This window comes from Manduca sexta, chromosome 15 (genome assembly GCF_014839805.1).
Source record: "Manduca sexta isolate Smith_Timp_Sample1 chromosome 15, JHU_Msex_v1.0, whole genome shotgun sequence".
In the NCBI taxonomy this organism is placed as follows: domain Eukaryota; kingdom Metazoa; phylum Arthropoda; class Insecta; order Lepidoptera; family Sphingidae; genus Manduca; species Manduca sexta.
Window position 1 is genome coordinate 490,028 of NC_051129.1, and position 21,993 is coordinate 512,020.

General features: G+C 39.2%; 2 protein-coding genes across 3 annotated transcripts in view; one reads left to right on the forward strand and one right to left on the reverse strand.

Annotated features, from left to right (window-relative positions):
* The first annotated feature begins 845 nt into the window (after positions 1-845).
* On the forward strand, positions 846-16,328 carry LOC115446432 (protein virilizer). 2 transcript variants are annotated; one of them, XM_037438839.1, is made up of 9 exons: positions 846-1,021; positions 1,096-1,387; positions 3,520-8,216; positions 8,409-8,663; positions 8,875-9,067; positions 10,095-10,221; positions 10,796-10,885; positions 15,749-15,822; positions 16,181-16,328. In XM_037438839.1, the coding sequence occupies exons 1-9, from the start codon at positions 959-961 to the stop codon at positions 16,243-16,245; spliced, it is 5,856 nt and encodes a 1,951-aa protein (XP_037294736.1). In that variant the 5' UTR covers positions 846-958; the 3' UTR covers positions 16,246-16,328. The 2 variants fall into 2 exon arrangements, with proteins under 2 accessions (XP_037294736.1, XP_037294737.1); XM_037438840.1 differs by having other exon boundaries at positions 15,752-15,822.
* Positions 16,329-17,986: 1,658 nt separating this feature from the next.
* Positions 17,987-21,993, reverse strand: part of LOC115446435 (E3 ubiquitin-protein ligase ZNRF1) — a 139,872-nt gene continuing 135,865 nt past the window's right edge. Inside the window, exons 2-4 of the mRNA XM_037438765.1 lie at positions 20,204-20,299; positions 19,571-19,676; positions 17,987-18,661 (exon numbers count right to left, since the gene is read on the reverse strand). Coding sequence (XP_037294662.1) covers positions 18,604-18,661; positions 19,571-19,676; positions 20,204-20,299 — 260 coding nt within the window. The 3' untranslated portion in view covers positions 17,987-18,603. The remainder of the gene's footprint in view (positions 18,662-19,570; positions 19,677-20,203; positions 20,300-21,993) is intronic.

Genomic DNA, 21,993 nt, shown 5'->3' on the forward strand with positions numbered 1-21,993 from the left:
GAAAAGTAACAGGCTCCTTATGTTTACGCGAATGTTAGATATCGAAATAAGTAATACCATTTTTCCGATTATTAGAATTGTTTTTTTCGTAGTCATAGGCTGCTGAGTACGCCGTTACCGATTTGAGATAGATGAAGACATTTTCATACTTACTAACGTCATCCATAACGCACCTGTAATCTAAGTGCTTACTGCTTACAATAACAAAATCCGATAGGTAATAATGGTAGTACCTAACGAACTGTTGCATGCAAAAAAGGAACGGTTGCTTGTGAGTGAACAGCGAATTAGACGATTTTTTTTATATGACCCGTAACATTGCTGTAAGTAAGCTTACTCGTATAGATATCAGCTATACCTTTTTAAATCTTTTGAAAGGTCATTGGAAAAAAATATGCAATGTAAGTGTCTATCTGCTTTTAACATGTTTATAATCAAAATCCCTAAAGCCGAAGTGCATCAAATTACACTTAAAAAGCTCGGCTACTGATATATTACTATTAAACGATAATATGGCGGTCAACAACATACAATAGAAGAAGTTATAAGTATAAAATATTAACATATAGATTGAACTTTACATTAGGTAAATTAATTAGACATAATCGTAGACAGAGGAAAGGTATTCCTCGGTGTATGTATATAATAAAATATAATTTATAAAAAAAACACATATTTTCACAACTTTTTAAATGGCAACTTTAGTTTTATCGCGTGTAAATTCATAACTGGCAATAATCAGAACCAATTGTCCAACGCATTCCGTATCAAGCAAAGCTTAGATTTTTATCTTAACTATCTCTTTCTGATAGATGTTGATACTCATACTTTTTTTCATTTTCTTGTTTACACATGAATACGAAACTGGAATACACTCTTGATAAGGGACGCGACTATTGTGATTATTATTTCATGAGGAAACTAGTTAAATATGTGAATACATGAAACTATAGTAAAAATGACGAATACAGAACAGCCAGACTTGTTATTCTTCGACACATTTTCCCACGACACAAGTGAGGTAAGTATTTAAAGATTACATGAAAATTGCATGCCTTTGCAGGTTTTGTATTTCAAACGTGAATTTTCTTGCAGGAATTAAATTTGGACTTAGTGCAGTTCCCAAAGTCGGTGTATGTGACTGAAATCCGTATAATACCGCTGGGCGCGCGAGTTCAGGGCGACTTTCCGGGTGGGGTTCGGCTAGGAGCTACAAACCCTACAAACTTTCACATAGATTTCTTTGTAAACGATTTGAGTAAGCCAGGGGCGTCTACCTTCGAAGCCCTGGGTAGCCTTGACTACTGCCAGAATGGTCAGATACATATGGAGTGTGGGAATGGTTTGGATCAGCCCAGAATTCCCACTGATGGACTGGTGCTCAGAGGTATGAATTTTGTGGATCTATTACTAAAATAAAATCTATTTACTTTAAACGACCTATGGTATGGTAATGAAACATATTATCTCCCCTGTTATGTAAAGATAGTGGAGTCATAACTTTTGTTAAATAAGGAATTACATCACAATTACAAAATGTTATGTCGGCACCATTTCAACTCCACTTAGGTACTTCAGAAATATAATGAATAGAATGACATTAAAGTTCTGATAGAAAAACATCAATAACGCATGTAGAATTCACCGTAGCTCAATGTGATGACAGTTAAATGAAGTTATGTTTTGTTTATTTCATTAATTATTATAAGGTTTGATACCTTCGTTAAAATGTAAACAGTAAATAAATGTAACATAAACTCTTCATGCCACCTTTATCACTCCAATACTGGAGGAAATTACAAACAGAATGTCCATTACCATATTAAGAGTTTATTTTTTATATGTGCACGACAAAGTGACCCTGCTGCACCTGGTGGTAAGTGGAGTGGGAATGTCGACTGACGAGAGATGATTACCTCTCAACAGTGGACACAATTATGCCCGCCTGTTAAAACTGGATCTACACAGGTCAATCTTAGAACACAACACACTTACGTGGGCCACTAAATTGACGGTCCCTACGTATAGTATAGAATCTGCGAAATGCAATGTTGCAGATTCAATACTTTGCGTAGGGACTGGCGATATTTAAACGGTCCTCATTAAAATGAACTGCATTTATTTAAGAGAATAAGGATCGAAGTGCTTATCGCCATGGTAATTAACACTCAACAAGCGATGTTTATTCCACAGTCCGTGTGTGAAGTATTGCATCTGCAAAATGCAATTTTGCAGATTTGATACTTTATGTAGGGACCGCCATTATAACCGGTTTTACCACCTTGTGTATGGTGTTTGCTATCTGGGAGGATATAAAAGATATCTTACTACCAGCAAGTGAGCAGAAGAGGGATAGGTCTCTTACATGCCAGGGTGGGTCAGTATAGACTCCCCTTGTCTATTTATGTGGGCAAACATGCATACACTATAGTCTTATAGTTTGAACAAAATTGTTATCAGTGTTATTACTAGGCAGTATAAAACTTAATTCCTTATATTAGGGTGAGAAATATAATATGTTTCTGGGCAGTATTTTGAAAACACAGTTCATAGTATTGTTAGTATATAATGAAGCCAACAATTGGGCAAATCCAGCATGGAACCGGCCGGCATAATTCTATTAATTAGTGAGAGATAATCATCTTTTGTTAATGGTTACTCCATCTAGACACCATCTCACTTACCATCTAGTGCAGTGGACATCTTAGCATGCCCATAAAAAACAAAAGACAACTTTTCGATGTAATGTCTAGTAGTATAACAAAAATGTTTTCCAAAATACAAAGAGTTGATATATTAATACATGATTATTTTTATTATGTGTAATCAAATTAATAGTGTAGTGGACACTCAATTAATGAGTAATGACCTTTTCTAGGATAAAATGTAGCTTATAGCACTCAGAGGTAGTCTAGTTTCTTACTGGTGAAAGAATTTTCAAAATTGATTAAGAAGTTTTTGAGTTTCATAAAATCTTTCACATAATCTGTATAACAGGGGACCATCCTGTGTTTGATTTTGCACATTATTTTATATGTAATGGTTAATAATACAAAAAAGAAACCCTCTTGCGAAAACTGCATTGAAATTGGTTAAAAAATGAGCCAGTAATTCATATTTCAAATATTACTATGTGCCGAAGTGGGCGTGAAGTGGGATTTCGCTTCATCTCTTTCTTTCACACGCCTCGTAATGCCCGATGACGTCACACGTGGTTATTGCGCCTCTTTTCTGTTTCTTGTTACTTACCCCTTCTACCGAAATTGAAAGACTTATAACTTGTTGATTTTTTACCGGATTTAAATAATTCTTTCTGTGTTATAATTTATATAACGTAAATATTTGATAATAATAAAGAACAAAAATGAGTCCCGTCCCCTACTGAGGTTTGGATAATGAAGTCTTCACTTTATAACAAAATCAGTTACATTACCCTTGTTATTTAAATGTATCTTAAGTAGATATTTAGTGTTTTATTTTTAAATTTTGTACTAATTATTTCCTTTAATATCTTTCAAGGGTGGTACACCACTATAACCCTTGCAGTCTACGGTAATCTTACTCAAGTGCTACCTGAAACACCAGTAGGTGCTAACCCACCACCAATTGTCCAGCGGCCAGTGTCCAGAGAGCTGGCCCCACCAAGTGTTCCACCACCAGCTGACTGGAACCAAGAATCCACTAACCAGATCCCCTCTTACACTGGCAATGTTGCCAACAGCAACCCTGATACATATGGGCCAAATAATTATCCTGAAAACTATGAAAATCCGATGTACAGAGGTGATTATTATGATAATGAGCCTCCTAAAGATCCGAGGACTTATCACATGGATAGTGAGTGGGATAAAGGCAGAGATATCAGCTGCGAGAGGGATGGGGATAGGATGAGGCTCAGTCCTCGAGCTTTGGACCATGAGAGGGATAGGCAGGGGCGAAGCAGGAGGCGGTCGCTGGACCGCCGCAGCCGTGAGTCTTCAAGGCACAGGGATGATAGGATGGAGCGACTGCGCTCTAGATCCCGAAGCCGCGACCGTGAATACATAGTTAAGGGTGAATATCGCCCGCTCAGTCGCTCCAGATCTCATAGCATAGACAGAATGCGAGCAATGTCCAACGACCGAGATTGGGACCGAGGTTCCTACAAAAAGGAAGATTATAGACGGCATCGCGATCCATCTTATGAGAGGTCTCGCGGAGGTTCCTACGAAAAGGACGCTGTGCCGTATGAACGCAGGTCTCCTTATGATAAAAGAGCGCCTTCATATGAAAGAAAGTTGAGTTACGAGAAGCGTTTGTCGCCCTACGAAAAACGTGCGCCTTCATACGAAAAGCAAGGGCCGTATGATAGAAAAAGGCATTCACCCTATGGTCGTATCCGGGCATCTAGCTACGGAAGCCGGTCACCAAGTCGTGATGATCCCAGAAAGCGACCTAGGACTCCTCCGGGTGAAAGCAGCCGCAGACCACTGTCTCCAAGGGATCCTGATGCTTCAAGCCCAATCAACTCGATTCGTTCGGAAGATGGTGCCGATTACGACAGAGGAAAGCAGATACCGAGGGTAGACTTTTACCAAAGCTATCGTCACAAAAGTTCAATACGTAGTCCATCCCAGGAACATGAAAATGCTCCTTACGTGGACCCACATTCCAGTCTAGTTACTGTTCCGATAGTGGACAACGCTAATAAAGCTATTGAATCGCCAAATCGTAATCCTGACGAAGATAGGTCGATGGACGCTGAACAGTTTGAGCCTATTCTCTCCGATGAAGACATATGCGACGACATTGAAGGTTCTTCGTATATGGAGATTGAGTATGACGTCAATGAATACTGTGGAGTTGACGATATTATCAAATATTTTAATCCTTTCAAAGACGAGTGGAAAAAATATGTCTACATTAACAAAATACATTATTTGAGCGGTAAGATGGAAAGCTCTAAAGATGTTCTCACAGCAAGCTTTGACGAGTTATGTGATGCCAGTGCAGACCTGTGTAAGATCTCTGAAATGTCCAAGAAGTTAGACCAGAAACTCTACACTAGCCCTTTTGCTGAAATTGATAATACATTGCGAGAAGAATGGGTGCTTCAGTGCGAACAACTGTTCGTTTCAATGACAAACCTCTCTAAAAATACAGATATCATGCTCAGAATATTCCAAAATCCAAGTGCAGATGACGAATTTGCTGAAATTTATAAATTCTTAGTAGCTTTTTGCAAGATCGGTCTTAGTTTCGAGAACGCATTGTCTCAACAGCAACCTACATACAAAATAAGGCACATGAAATGTGGCATACGGCATGCCGAAGCCCTAATGTCCCACAAACACAATGGTACCGTGATGTCTCTGTTACTAAAGGCGGGCATTAATATGCCGATGTTACTTCTTGATATGTATTCTAAAGAATATATGGCACTTAGCATACGTCTCATGATTCTTAAAGCGTTGAACGCATGTTTATCTTCAAAGGTATCTATTGAACATTTTATGAAAGAAGCTATTTACCCAAAATTTGACAAGAACGAGACAGATAAGAAACCTAAAAATGGCTATCAGGCACTTATTTCGATGATGCAAACAAATCCACTGGCCAGAATAAAGTTTGCCATCAGTGCATTGATTAAAAAGTTGAATATGTACGAGCTGCTGAGCAAATTGCATGATTTGGTTATGAATTTTAATAAATCGGCAAAGAACGGTCAAAATGATGATGCGGATCTTCCAGAATCTGATATTGAATTCATCATCCATTCCCTCGGAGAGATTCTGCACATGTATCGCTCGCAATGTCTTTATCTATCGCAGCCAAAAAGATTTTTGCCAGTATCCGCTCAATTCGAAATCAACAAAGAATGCTCGAACGAGACGTTGCTTGAATTTTTCAACAGCCACCACGTACTCGAAGTCTGTTTGTATTTGCTCACTTGTCCGACTACTTGCAACAATTTAATTGTTGTCAGCCCCATACACGATTTAATCCATGAACTAATCAACTCTCAAAATGGTCTCAACTTTTTGTATATGAATATGGAGTTAAGTGAGTTACTGTTCAAAACATTGATTCAGCCATACGGTCAGCAGAACACAGAAGAATATATTTACCCTCATGATTTGAGTAACTACAGTGACCTGCAGATACTGGGACTCGAAATGGCTTATAAGTTAAAAGCTTTGTACTACCTGCAATCGATCGCTGATTTGCAAGCCGGAAAGGATGAGAAGCTGGATGAAAATGAACTTATAGATCGATTACAGTCGCTTTACTGTCTTAGCTTTGGTAGTATCGGCAAAACAGCCGTGCCAGATGTAATCGTAATGAGAGACAATGCAGAATGTCTAGTGGAAGTATTCGAAAATGATCTGAAGACGAAAAACAAAAGTGAATCACCATCAAAACAGAAATCACCGGCGAAAGCTTATGCTATTGAACTGATCGTGTCAGCAGTTCGCTTTTCTGCTAACGTGCCGTTCCTTAAGAAATACGGCCAAAGATTAATCAACGTGTCAAAAGAACATGACAGATTTGAGCCAAGCGTGTCCAGCGTTCTTCAAGAAGTGATCCCATATTTAAAACCCGTGGAGAAAATATCTCTTATATCAGGAGACGACATGGCCGAATGTGTGGAGATTCTTAAGGCTAGTTCTGAGCATGCTCCAGATTTGCCTGGGGAACTGATGACCTGCTTGAGGATCTTAAGACATTTCTGCATATCTGACAATGATTCAAATACAACTATCGCAAACGAATCAACTATAGAGGAATATGTGGAACTCAAGTATAAATACAACGTCCTACAATTATTCTCGTTGGACGGAGTCGCTCATCTCGCAGGCATATTAGACAGATTGGCTGCACACTTCGACCAACCTAGTATGCATACTTCTTTCTTCGCTTCAGTAAAGGGACTGCAATTAGCCCAAATAATCTACCCATGTCTGAGATTGTTGGACGAAATGTTGGCCAGAGTTGTTCGTTGTCGAGGACCAAGGTTCAGAGATTTGACAGCGGCACCAGTTTTACTCAAGACTTATGGTATTGCTAAGGCATTTCCGATAGGTTCAGTGGGGTACAGAACAGCAGCAAAAGCGGCAGAGGCTGCCGTAAGAGCATTGCTAGCTTACGCTCAGCCTATAGCAGACGATGCCAATGATGGCGATTCAATCCGTCGAGGACCTTGGACCTCACTCTGCTCCGAAGTCATACAGTATACGATGACAGCACCGTATACATTTGTACCCGGACTTCTTGTCTTCTCGGAGCTGCTTCCCTTGCCCCTACCGATGCAAGCAAAAACTGCACCGACTGATCGAGAGTTAGCTGATGCTTCGAACGAGAGGAGACTGTGGTCAGCGCATCTCCACGCCTTGTATAACGATCTGACTGATATGATCCAGATAATATGCATGTCGACGTACAGGCCTGTCGTGCACATGCTGCGACGGGTGTGCGTGCAAATCGCTGATTTAGCGCCAAACACAGCAGCAACTGTCGCTAAAGCGGCTGTGGGAGCAGTAGTTAGGGAATTCAAAGCAGGAGAACCAGCCACAGCAAGTGCTGCAAGAGTTTTGGAATTCTTAGCTTGTTTGGTGTCGCACGCCCCCGTTAAATGTGCTGTGCTTCATGCTATGAACACTGGGGGGCCTCGGTCGGCCGATGTGCAGACAGCCCTGTGCGGAGTTCTGTCCCTCTCAAATAGTTCCAGTGAGCATTCAGCGGCTCAAGAGTTCGCAGCGCATGCTTTAGCGGCTTTCTGCGAAGTGGAAATCACGTTAACCCCACTAACTTCGCCACCAGATACACTGCTGGCAAATTCATTGCCAAATAGAGATGCTCTGAATGCATTCCTGGAATCTACCGCAGACTGTTTGGAGTCCGGGACAAAGACAAGTGCTGTCGCACAGTCTATACTGCGAGCATATTTTGTCCTGACCGAACATGAGTACGGTTTTCAGCAGTTCAGGAAGTTTGTGAACAAAAGGAGGGAGTCTTTAGGAAAGTTTTTCAAATGGGCTTTAGAAGGACCTGGGGAGGATAAAGCTGAATGCTTGAGCCTGTATTTAGATCTGATAAGGATATTGAAGGGGGAGGAAGGGGAAGGCGGAGTCGTGGGCAGGAAGTCAGTGCTGACCATGAACGAGATGGCGGATATGGTCGGGTACTCGCCGTCGGTGCCTGACCATCCGGTCTTGACTTTGGAGAAGACATTGAAGGTATGTAAAAAAGCATTTATATGTTTGAGTTCTAATAAGTGGACAACAGCAACTGTTGCCTATTTAAATATTAAATCATATTGTCCATAGCTTTAACAGTTATAACAAGTAAATGATTATTTTTTTTTAATTGATCAGAAGAAAGTCATGCATCAGGAACATCACTGACAGTTATTTCGTTATGTTTTTCAGGAGAGGAACGCTGACGAAGACGCCCAAGCCGCCAAGTTCCTCATCAGCCACGTACAGAAGATAACGGACGCGCCTCTCACTCCTCCTGCAGAAGTCCCCGACGTCCCCCTGCCGGCGCCTGACACTCTCGTCTCCCAGTTCGCCTCGAGGACAGTGTACGCCATCGGAGAGGCGAGTGACGAGCGACTCACCTCCAGTTACTGGCTCAACGTACCCGCCATAACTGGCGAAGATGATGCCAATGATCATGAGTTGGTGAGTATGGTTAGGTTTTGATTTTATGATTAATATATTACATATAGAGAAAAGAGTTCATTTTCATAGAAAATTGTTGACCATGCCCTCAATATTATAAAACATTTTTTTTTCAACTATTATCCAATTAAATTTAAACGTGAATAGAGTGACGAGGCTGGTGGTGCTACTACTCTACATACAATTTCCTCAAAGTTGTATTTTATTGCAGGTGTCGTGCGATATAATGGAGATCGCGAACACGTATCTGTCGGCGGGCGCGGGCGCAGGCGCGGGCCCCGGGGGCGGGGCCGGCGGCGCGGCGGGGTGCGGGGCGGAGGCGCTGAGCAGCGCCGTGCGCAGGCTGGCCGGCTGTCTCGACACGCGGCCCGAGGCGCGCCCCAGCGACGACAAGCGCCCCGCCGGTGAGACAACACCTCTATATACCACTACCTTAAAGTCACACAGTATAAAGCCTCAAATTGGCTGTTATAAAAATTCTAATATTGTAAAGCGGTGTAAACTTGGCATACTATATTTTAATATTTTTTTTAGGTATGGCATAGTATTTTGAATTATGACATCCTATAGTGGTATTTTAAATTTCAGACGCACATTCATTATATTTGTTTTTAAGACTATGAGTATGGTGAAAATAAGAACCCTAACACTATGTGGAATGTTTAATCTCCAGATATATATTTTTTTATATTCATGACCTATGCCTTGAAATGGTTGACTGCTCTGAGTCAGAACATCATGTATGCTACTATTTATTGTTTCAATTTCCGTTAAGAAGTATACATATACAGGGTCATTTTGACATTGCGTTACTAAAAGACACCATATATTTATTTTGTCAAAGAAATTCTTTATAATAAGTAACATAAACCGTGATGTAAAATAAAAAAGTGTATGATTCAAACAAAATTAATACCATTAAAAATATTTTTTAGTTCTACCTGCTCTAATACCTCTATTGTTTCTCTAAGAGAATTCGTCGCAGCGGCAACATCACACTTTCATTCATAAATACACAAACGCACAAGTTATATTCACGCTAAACTACAAAATGTTAAAAAGATCATAAAAATTAAACTGGGATTTTGGGTATAACTATTCGTTATTCACGGATTTTTGGCACAATGTCAGTAGAGGTAAAGACGAATATATGGTTTAATCTGTCAATGCTAAGTAACATGACTCTGTAAATCTCTGAATTTTGTGTAATCATGTGATATAGTAGGTGGCAAACAATTTGAGTGGACTATCGTATGGATCAGGTTTTTGGTATTAAGTGTAGTTTTATGGTTACACCACATGGTTGTGTTGGAGTTGTTCGCCAGCTGTTTTTTTTTTAATTTAACAAAAGGCATAACACAGAACACAATCATTATAAAGAATACTTAAGCTCTAAATTGTGCATAATATATGACACAAGTGTGTTGGCAGTGTCGGTGTGTCGCGGGCGCGGCGAGGGCGCGGACGCGTTCCGCTCGCGGCCGCCGAACACCTCGCGCCCGCCCTCGCTGCACGTCGACGACTTCACCGCGCTGCACCACTCCTACTCGCACAACAGGTACCGGCGCACACTGTACTGTGGCATGTATACCATCATAATATTCAGTTATTAAATTATATATTTTACTTTCATTGGACGTATTTAAAAAATTTTATAATATAAAAGTATTTTCACCAAATGGTTGTAAGACAATCGTATTTTGATTTCTTATATTCTCAATCACACCTAAGTTCAAATTTAGATAAAGCTCAAGAACCTACAATCGTGAAAATAACACTAGTTTTTTTTACACCTTATGCTGCATTTTATAAAAATAAACCCCCTTATTCATAAACGTTTTTTTATCTAAGGACGGTGTAAAGCTGTGATAACAAGCCTGTTTCTCAGTGCCCAACGGCACTGAGAAACAGACATAGGGCCGTTGTGATTGGCTATTATTATTGTATCTCAATATTAGCCAATCACAACAGCCCTATGTCTACCCACTGAGAAGACTGCCATGCCGTCAGCACTGAGAAACAGACTTGTTATCACAGCTTTACTAGGTCGTTAGATAAAAAACGTCTATGAATAAGGGGGAAAGATGCTATTTTGTATATTAGCACATTTATGAAGTGTGTGTGTTGTGTAGTTCCAGAGGCGTCCGTCGCGGCGGCATGTCGGCGCCGGACCGCGGGCGCTTCGCCTCCGCCGCGCCGATGCACGCGCACTACAGGCACATGTGAGTCAACACTTGTACTACTATCTATCATCAACGTGTATTGACACAATATTTAAAAAATAATTAATTGAAAAAAATGTTTTTAATTTGCCTTATCAACGTGACGTTGGAATTAATGATAACTAGTGTTGGTCAGTATAACGCAACTGGACATACCAAATGGCAGATAAATCTGAAATCGCTGCAAAAAAAGCGTGATCTGGGAGAACTGTATCGTGCAACAAAAGCTTTATCAGGTAATAACCGCCCCAAGCAATACCCCCTAAAAGACAGCTATGGGAAACTCATTGTAACATCTGAGGGCCAACTACGTCGCTGGACAGAACACTTTAAAGAAGTTTTTCGCGTACCTGCTGACGCAGTAGAGACGCCTACGGCCGGGGCTCCCACCCCAGCTCCCCAACTACTGAACATTGACCACGAGGTACCAACTTACATTGAAGTACGTGATGCTATCATGGGACTAAAAACAAATAAAGCCCCTGGGGAGGATCTCATAGCCGCTGAAATGCTTCAAGGTGACATACAAACAGCCACAAACTTGCTGACTCCTCTCATACAAAAAATTTGGCGCGATGAAGTCATGCCCGATGATTGGCGAACTGGGCTACTTGTGACGGTGCCAAAGAAAGGAGATCTGAGTAACTGCAGCAACTGGCGGGGTATCACTCTGTTATCTACCCCCTCTAAAGTGCTATGTAAGATACTTCTGAATCGGTTATCAAACGCTGTAGAACCACTGTTACGCAAAGAACAAGCCGGTTTTCGTCCTGGAAGATCATGCATTGACCAGATCAACACGCTGCGTATCATTCTAGAACAAGGAGCTGAATTCCAAAGGGAGATATATTCTCTCTGTGTCGACTTTGAGAAGGCCTTTGATACGCTTCGGTGGACTGCTATCTGGTCACGTCTAGAGGCGATTGGAGTTCCTGTAAAGATCATCAACCTGATCAAGGCAGCATACTTGGATTACTCGTGCAGAGTTCGACATCATGGGCTTATATCCGAAAAGATCTCAGTATATTCAGGAGTACGCCAAGGATGTCTCCTGTCTCCGCTGCTCTTCCTTATTGTGCTTGATGGTGTTATGTCACGCATTAACAACTCACCACAACATGGCATCGAATGGGGTCTAACAGAACACCTACACGATTTGGACTACGCTGATGACCTGTGCCTACTTAGTCATCGCCGTGTGGATATGCAGACTAAATTGGATGAGTTGCGGAGAGAAGCAGCGTCAGTGGGATTAAAAATTAATGTGCGGAAAACAAAGGACATGAGAAGTGGAGCTTGTGATGACAGACCGCTCTTTATAGGCGATACAGAAGTGGAAAGAGTGCAGAGCTTCACCTATCTTGGTAGTGTCGTGTCAGAATCTGGAGGAACAGACTTAGATGTGGCTTCTCGGATTGCTAAAGCTAAAGGTGCGTTCGCTCGTCTCCGTCCAGTATGGCAGTCAAAACACCTCTCCCGTAGAGTGAAACTAAGACTATTTAACACCAATGTGAAAAGCGTGCTGCTGTATGGATGTGAGACGTGGAAAGTCACCAAAGCGATCACACAACAACTCCAAGTCATTATAAACAGATGCTTGCGACAAATCCTGAAGATCTTCTGGCCGGACACTATCGCCAATATAGACCTGTGGAGGGAGTGCCACGAAGATCCAGTCGATTTGCAGATCCGACGTCGCTAATGGAGCTGGATCGGTCATACCTTGCGTAGGGATTCGGATCACATACCAAGGCAAGCCTTGGATTGGAATCCCCAAGGCCGCCGAAAGCGTGGCCGGCCTAAGCAAACCTGGCGGCGCTCGATTGCGGCAGAAGCCAAGAGCATCGGTTTCACCTGGAGTGAAGTTAAGCGGAAGGCGCAAGACAGACAGGAATGGCGTAACTTTGTGTCTACCCTCTGCCCCGCCGTGGGGACTTAGGACCAGCCGGCCTAGCATGCGCACGACGACAAAATTTTGTCGACACTTTTTCTCGTGATTTTGTCGTTTATCTCTATATGTCTACCGACACTAACATGCGCGCTCATTTTCTCGACTTGTCACGAGAAAAGTAGAGAAAAATTAATGTTTTATTAATCTGTGGTATTTTTGTCTACAAACCCTAACATGAGCAAATAATTTTATCGTTTTTTGACACAACGTAAACGAGATATTTGTCTTCTTTGATATTGTACGAAGAGATAAACCGAGAAAATTATCAATTTAATTTATTCGTTAAAACGCGATGGTGGTATCTTACTATAGTAAAATAATAACGATATACGACAAACGACAGGCGTGTAAAGTGAAAAGAACACATATTATACTTAATTGATTTATGATATCCTTTGCTACAAAACAAATGGCATTGTATATTAAAGAAAAGTTTGCTCCCGATTTGGAGTCTCAAGCCAAAGGCATAGCCGTCCGTTTAAAGGTAATTGAAGATATTTATTACATACTTAATTACATAAGTAGCTGAGTTTAATATCAATTGAAGTATTTTGATTTATAGATAATGGAATCATTTTTATTTTTTTTAGGTGAGACTCGTGAATTTTACGTGCAAGGTACGTTAGGGCTCTTAGATTGTACCCATATAAAAATATTACCTCCTAATGAGCCACAAAGTGCACAATATCAAAAAATGAGGAAGGATGCCTGCGACACCAAGGTTCAACTGGTAATGTACTATTAATTAATTATTAGAGTTAATAGAAATAAAAAATGAATGTACTTTGAGAAATATCTTCACAATTAATACATAGCGTGTTACCTTTCATAAAAATTAAATTAGTGTGCCAACTAATGAGGTAATAAGAGCTATTTAATCAGATTAATTGCAGTTTTAATTTTGTTTATTTTAATACTACAAATACAAATGAGTAACTTGTTTTACCATTATGTTTTGCAAAACTAGTACCTATATGTTACCAAAAAATGTCACATTATGGATTCAAACAGCAAAACTCTTAATGTGAATGCCATGTATCGGAGAAGATACTATTACTATGCAACTTAACAATATAAACAAACAATATCTTGCTTTATTTCTTTATTAAAAACTTCATTTACACTGATTGTATACTGATGGACTTAACAATAATGGATATATGGTTATACACTGTTTCAAATTGTTGTTTGACTATATTATTTTACCACTGGTACAACTTCACATTATATTACTATTGTTAAGTAACTGTAGGTAATGCAGTATTTTATGTTACAGTGTTCCAATGGAGGAAACTATTATAAATGACCATGATGTGTGAGAAGAACCTGTACAATTATCAGTACCTGCAAGTGTCTCTCAAGCAGGATGACCTCAATTCTAATAAATAGATATTTTCCTATGTAAATAATGTATATTTTATTATATTCACATTTTAAATATCAAGATAGTTTTCATTATTATAACAAAATCTTCTACACAAATTTAGGCAACAATAGAATATTTTATAATAACTTGCTATACAACAAATTTCCTACAATTACTGTAATGAAATACTATGAACACTTACAAGAAACAGAAATGGCACTCTCAAGTAATTGCTGCAGTTTACTTATATTATTAATTTCTTAAACCAACAGAACAGAACCAAATTTCCTAACATACAGATGTTTTATCTAGTGTATAAATAAAGATACCTAACGAAATATATATACATGATATTAAGTATTTAAAAAATGTAGTTTATTTTAAAAAAACTGGTTAGTATTAAGTTCAAACCGAGCAACTAAAAAACTTTTTGGGAGTAGTATTTGGTAAGCTCTTCAACATGGTGTTGACTGCTGGGCTGGGGACATTCCAATGAATGTAGAGGGACTTGATTCACGGAGCTAAAACAAAAAGAAAATATATACTTGCTTCATATTTTAATAAACACTAATACTAAAAAACATCAATTACCATCGAATAAGAACAAACTTGAGCTTTGTGGCTGCAAAGTTCAACTTACAACATTGGTGTTTTGCTATTAAGGTTATTGTTTCACTATACTTACATCAATTGGGTATTTTGTGAGGCCCAAAGCCACAGTCATCTCCTTCCCGATTGCACTACTGATTCCATTAGGCATTATGGTACATCGTTCTCACGGCGGGGCGTAGTCACCCGAGGTAAAGTCCGGCTTGGGCACCATATACTCGTACAAATAATTGTCTTATTAGATTTTATTTGATTTGTGTCTTGTTACTTCGTACTCCAAAATAGGGCGGAACTGTTATTTTGTGTTAGAATCCTTATTATATTGTACAATATTATTATTAATTTTGAATTTGTTTACTTATTTACGTTTTTTATTTACATTATGCTCTTTGTTATGACATAAACTGTCACATAAAACGTCAAAAGAACCTAATTGGATCATAGATCTATAAAAATTGAATGAACTAAAACCATTGTAGCTATATTAGAAAATAAAATGTTTAGAATATATATTTCAATGGGCAACATCGGTTTGTCTTCACGAGTAAACTTATGTCTTCAACGAGGAATTTGTCGATCGTGGTGCGCATGTTAGAGAAAACGAGATATTAATCGACATCGACAATTTGTCTACTCTCGTTATCGAGATATCTCGTGATGCGCATGCTAGGCCGGCAGAATATATATATAGTGTTGGTCAGTTAATAATTTGACAAATGGGACATATTATTTCCCTTGATAATAGCTAGGTTTATGCCTTCCTATATTCGTACTAAGCAGTATGGTGGACACTACCATATTTTATTATGGAGACTTTATTGTAACCAATCTTTACTAAATATATTCTGTGCTCTCACAGCACATTTCAGCAGAAACTCTAGTAATTATGAATGTTTGTTACAATATTAGTGCGTACTTAGTGTGTAATATTTCACAGTAGAGGTCGCGGCGCGTGGGAGATGGGCGGCTCGCACTTCGGACACTTCGCGCCCACTTCGCAGTATATGATGGGTATGGATATTTTATTACAGTAACTATTGTCCGTATTATGATACAAATGTCCGTAGCGTTTTCAATTGTCTTGTCTCTTTATTTAAGAAATTATGGGTACTATAGACACACATAAAAAATATTTTTTGTCTTCCTTTCTTTTTATAATTAAGAATTCAATAATACTTTTTATTTATGGGTTTTTAATAAAAGATGGCTCCAGCACTTGTATTCTTTTGCATCTTAAAGGATAGATGGCGTTAGCAGTTGTGTTTTTTGGTGTGTATCTACTCTCTTTTTTTGCTGCATATATTGGTAGGTCTTCTCATATCCTCCGCCTCCCAATTCAAGTTCTAAAGTGTAATGTGGTGTTCTGCAGGAGGCATGGGCTGGGGAGGAGGCCGCATGCAGCGCGGGCCGCGACATCGCTCCTTCATACGATAATATGTGTAACTGTACAACGTAGTGACATGCAGGAATATGTGAATTTTTATGTATTTACCATTAAATATAAGTTATTCAATCAATGCGCTGTTTTTTTTACTATAAATGTCTGCAAATTAAACTATATTTTTTTTCCTCCATTAAATTCACTAAATGTCCCTCGCAGATCGCAGGCTTATGAGAGGTCAATTGATTTATTTAAAATTATGAACTACTGTATTGATTCTCCGTAACTGAAATGAAATGAAATGATTTATTTGAATCCGTAAAATGTTATACATAATCATGTATATTATCTAAAAATAGATTTCGTCCATATTAACTCTATCAGTTCGGAAAGTAGTTCTCACCAGAGAAGAACGGTCAAGAAACTCTGGTGTTGCTCTTGACAAAATCAGTTTAACATATACATGATAAATGGAAGAAAAAAAATTACAATTGTTTTTTTATTGCTATTTAGAGCAGTTCATTTGTATGCTTGCAAAAGTTCATTTAGGTAATAAAAGAAATTTCCATACGAGTGCACAATTCTCTCAGGAATCATGAAATATAATACTTACTTATAATACCCCTAGCAATACGTAATAGCAACCGAAATCTGCAGAACAGTCCACACAAGCAGCACCTGTTCACGAGTATGACGTATGTGCCAGCCTTCGGCCTCCTCAACCATATTGACGAGTGTAGGAAGTGGTCGAATAAATAATATATTATTTAGATGTCCCTGTTTTAATTCCCGTAACAACACCCTTGTCCACCGCTCTATAAATCGTACAAATTATGGAGGTAATGCTTTTATTAGTAGAGTAAGTGAATACTACAACGATAAATTCTTTGATTTTGACATATTCATTATATCATGTAATAAATAAAAGAAATACTTATGGCATTATTAAAATCTGGCTCGTAGGTTAAATATTCTCTGGCTTGAGGTAATTTAGTTTCAATGATATTATGCAGTATTACGGACGAATAAAGCAACAGTAACAAAAAAAACAATACTTTTTACTACTGTTTTATTGTTCGTGCTTGTTTACTTTTTGACTTAGCATGCGCTACCTTGTTTTGGAAACTTTCCTGGAATGTGCGAAATTTGGTGTTAATCTATTTTATGGCTAATATTGTTCTGTCTGTTTTTCGAATATCTATATATATATAAAAGAAAGTTGTGTTAGTTACACTATTTATAAGTCAAGAACGGCTGAACCGATTTGGCTGAAAATTGGTGGAGAGGTAGCTTAGAACCACGAGACGGACATAGGATACATTTTATCCTGTTCCCACTGGAAAGGGACGTGACATCAAAATTTGGTATGGAAGATAGTTTAAGACCCTGGGAAGGTTATAGGTTACTATCCCGGGAAAATATATAGCCGGAATTTTATCCCGGAAAACTCCTTCACGCGGGCGAAGCCGCGAGCGAGAATAAATAAATAAAAGCTACCATAATATAAAAAATTGAATCAATAAGAAGTAATCCGTAACAATAGAAAAAAAATTAAACATGGTGTTTCTAGGTTTTGGGCGGCGGTTAACATACACAACAATAGTGTGTTCCGCTCGTCTCTCACTATCTACGATATAAAATAAAAAAAGAAAGTTGTATATAATATTTATTTTCACATTGAAATAGGTAATAATACTTCTATCTGAAATCTATGGTTTAACCCTTGATGTTCACACCACTGCCTTATTGCGTAGACTTAACAGTATGGAGTCAGGTATAAAGAAAACAAAGGTAGAAAATTTAGAAACAAATCAACTTTATTTATCAAGATGGAAAAGATCAAATCATAATATTCATATAGAAGCTTACGAAACAGATATGTTACGAGCGGCGCAGGCGCAGGCGCGGCCCCGTCTCCCCCCGCCTGTCCCCGCCTGCCCCCGCCTGTCCCCGCCTCACCCGCCTGCAGCAAACCAACTCGCTAAACGACACGGTATTACTTTATATTATACTCGTAACAAAAACAAAATATACGTATATATACCTTCCAATCGCGTTCCGAACTAAACCGTAATAACACGTAAATATAACATTAAATCATTAACTTCACCGAGAATTCCCACATGTTTGTTTACTATATGATTGTCTTTGATTTTTTTTTTCATATTTTTGTTAAATTCATTAAATGGTAAAACATCTCACTAGCATAGGTTCATATTTACAAGGCCCCTCGGGGCTCACAGTCTGTTCATTGTATAAAATTATCACTCGCGACATGGCACGTGGCTGGTGACCGGGCCGGCTCCGGGCTGGCTCCGGCCTGGCTCCGGCAGTATCCGGTCCGGCTCCGACAGTATCCGGTCCGACTCCGACAGACTCCGGTCCGGCTCCGGGCCGCGGGCGCCCGCACACTAGTCGCCGGGGTGCTCCGGGCACGATCTGTTCACCTCGAACCATTGGTCTATACATCTGGAACATAAAAACAGAATTTGTTAGTACACAGATAAAACAAAAACTTACACTCATTCACAGTACATACACACTTAGAGAGACAGAAGACACTGCTGTAGTAGCTGACGCATAAATTCACTCTGTCCATCACTCCTCATACAGTGACTGTATTCTATAGCAACATTAATCAATTCCCATCATCTGAGTACCGGTTTCCCATTTTCCATAATGTTCACATAATCCGTTGAACAAACAGCACGATCCTCGAGAGCTAGGCACTTTAATTTTTACAACTTATATAAAAAATCGCTAACAATGAAGTTTTAAGTGCACACTGCATCAGAGACTAGTCAAACACTAGATCAGTATCAGGCGACCTAGATCCACGCGGAGTGCGACATCGAAGCCGGCTTTGTCGCCGGGCGTGAGGGACTACCCTCCCACTCGTCCCTTAGTGACAAAGGCTTAGGCGTGATGGATTTTATGTAAAAGCTTTTGCACGCGGCTTGGTCCGCGTAAAATTACATTCACAGGATGTAAATTGCCTATAGCACTCGGGGGTAATGTAACTTCCTATTAGCAACAGAATCTATACAAAAATACGTGATACAAGCATACTGAGCGCACGGAGGAGTGTGAGATTTGTCATTTGGGATAATTAAAGTTCATATAGAGAGAGTGCATAAAATGAAATTTATGTATATTATGTTTAAAAATATATTGAATTCGACAAACGAATTTCGATCACTGACCGACAGCTAATATTCATATTTGCAGCAGCAGTTCCAGAGATTAGCGCTTGTAAACTAATAAAAATGTCTCATAAATAAGTTTGTTGTTCACAGCAGGCTTTATTAAAATCCAGCATCGAACCTGCCCACTTCACCAGCTCGATGGAATTGCTAACAGTAAGGTCGTGATGCTTACCCTTTGTGATAGATGCAGAGGCAGGGCAGGCGCGCTATGGTGTCGCCCGCCGACAGCTCCTCCAGGCAGATCACGCACTCGCCTTTGGAGTCACTCAGGACGTCCTCTGGAATCACATGCAAAACATCTTCAGTATGTTTGAAATGACCGTGGTATATAGGAAACTTGATGAGATTTTAATCAACAAGTATTATTACCTTTATTATTGTATTAATATACAACAATAACTATAGTATAACCCCCTTATTCATAGACGTTATTAATCTAAGGACAGAACATTGCTGTGATAACAAGTCTGTTTCTTAGCTTTGTTTATCTGATAGCTTGCTGTTTGTTCAGCTTTATTTATCTAAAAGCCAACTAGATTCAAGTTGTATCTCAATATTAGCCAATCACAACGGCCCTATGTCTCCGCACCGCGAAGACTACCATGCCGTCAGCACTGAGAAACGGACTTGTTATCACAACAATGCTCCGTCCTTAGATAAATGACGTCTATGAATAAGGGGGTAAATTTATAGTACACGATTTGTCTCTCAAAATATTATCTAATCCTTACTCTACTGTATAGTTAAAATAAACTAGTTACGTCGCAAAAGATGTAATAATTGATGCTGATGTGTAGGTACTGACCGTTGTAGGAGAGTCGAGGCCTCGTGAGGCACATCACCAGATGGCACTCGATGTCGTCGGGCAGCACGAACTTGCTGCACACTGGGCATTTTATACCTGCAAACAAAAATACAACTCATGTTAGTTAAATGCACAACTTAACAATTCATGGAAACGAACTTGCATTAAGTAGAAACAGTTATAACGGAAAAATTATATGTTATAAGGTAGAGTCACCATTAAAACTGGAAGTACGGTAGAATTCAAATATAGTTTTAACTAAGGAAAATCACTGCATCTTAGGACAATTGATAGCATTATGCCAGCTCTTACATCTGCTTTTATACATGTTCTTTTCGGTATGTTATGTAAAGTCGTTCTCAATGGCAAACATCACATTTCTGAACAAGCCTTATTTGCAAGATTCCAAGCATCACAAACGTTCAAAATTTTCTGATATTCCACTATACAATCATCATCTTCATTAAACTACACACACGACGGTAAGTGCATCGCTCCAAAACGTCGACTCACAGACATGTACAATTGAATCGAACCCGGGACCTTGCACGTTTTATTGCACTATTGTGTTGGATTCATTGTAATTGGCTTACGGGCGCTTCCATTCCCGTCGCAGGTGGTAAAAATTGGCTTTTGATTGAATCTCGTTGTTACCTTTTACGAAGTTGTGTGAATTGAGTTTAGTTTTAGGAAGGTCAATGAACTTGAAGTTTTGTTAGGTTACAGATAATAAACACGGCTAGACAGTAGACAGATTCGTGGTAGAGTGTTTGATGAGCCGGCTGTAAAACGGATATGAGGGGGTTAGATCTCCGTACCCAGAAAGTTGTGTGACATGAAATTATTTGTTTTGGTAGTGGCTGTTGTGGTTGCGAAATTTCTTCCTTATCAAGTTAATTATATTATTATAATATGAGGTATACCCACCCAAACCCTCAGGATCCAAGCTGACCTCGCCTTCACGTGTAATTTAGAGTTTTAATCTCAATTATAAAAATCCATCAATCTCTGAATTCACAAAGTGTTAGGACTCAGATGGCATTCGTGTAACTAAAGAAGCACCTACATCAGTAACAGAACCCAACCAATTGTCATTGTAGTGACTGCAATAAATCCACAGAACTATGGACCATTCGCCATATATTCTCGCTAACTGTTGTGCCTAAAACGGCAGACAATACGCATTCCGGCGGCCCGACAGCGCGTCCGTGATCATACGAGGACGACGCGTGCCTTGTTCGCTAATGGAACATTTGTGAATAAGGGCTTGTTGATATTTTTGTTAATTGATCCTTGTTTCATAGTCTATTAAATACATTTTTATAAGAAATGCTATCAATTAATATTTATGAGATATGTAGCTGATGGTCAGTGGATTGACGTTGTGACATTTCAAAGATTTATACAAGACTTTCATTTCTTACCATTGATTCAAATTCGTGCATTGCGATTGTTTACTGAATCGGTTTATTCTATAACTTATGGATGCATCCATGGATATTAGAAATTCATTTTACGTTAGATTTTGTAAATCTTTAGTGAAACAAAACATTTCGTTAAGCGACCAGTCTAGTCGTCTCCAGCATTTCAAAACGTTTGAACTGACGCAATGGATGGGAACAAAACCTTGCCATTAAATATAACAGTTAAGTGATATTAAGACGAAAGAGGTTAATAATTACCGCGCGTCGGCCGCGGTGGTACGTTACACCTCGACCCCACACCCCACCATTTCACCCCTTTTCGCAGACTTACAAGAATTTCTTTGCGGACTTAGTATTTTTAATTAT

What these genes read in the sequence shown, in the direction of transcription:
- LOC115446432 (XM_037438839.1), top strand. Translation starts at nt 959, where the DNA reads ATGACGAATACAGAACAGCCAGACTTGTTATTCTTCGACACATTTTCC. An exon ending in TGATGGACTGGTGCTCAGAG is followed by an intron (nt 1,388 to 3,519) that starts GTATGAATTTTG and finishes ATATCTTTCAAG; the next exon opens with GGTGGTACACCACTATAACC. An exon ending in ATGCCAATGATCATGAGTTG is followed by an intron (nt 8,664 to 8,874) that starts GTGAGTATGGTT and finishes ATTTTATTGCAG; the next exon opens with GTGTCGTGCGATATAATGGA.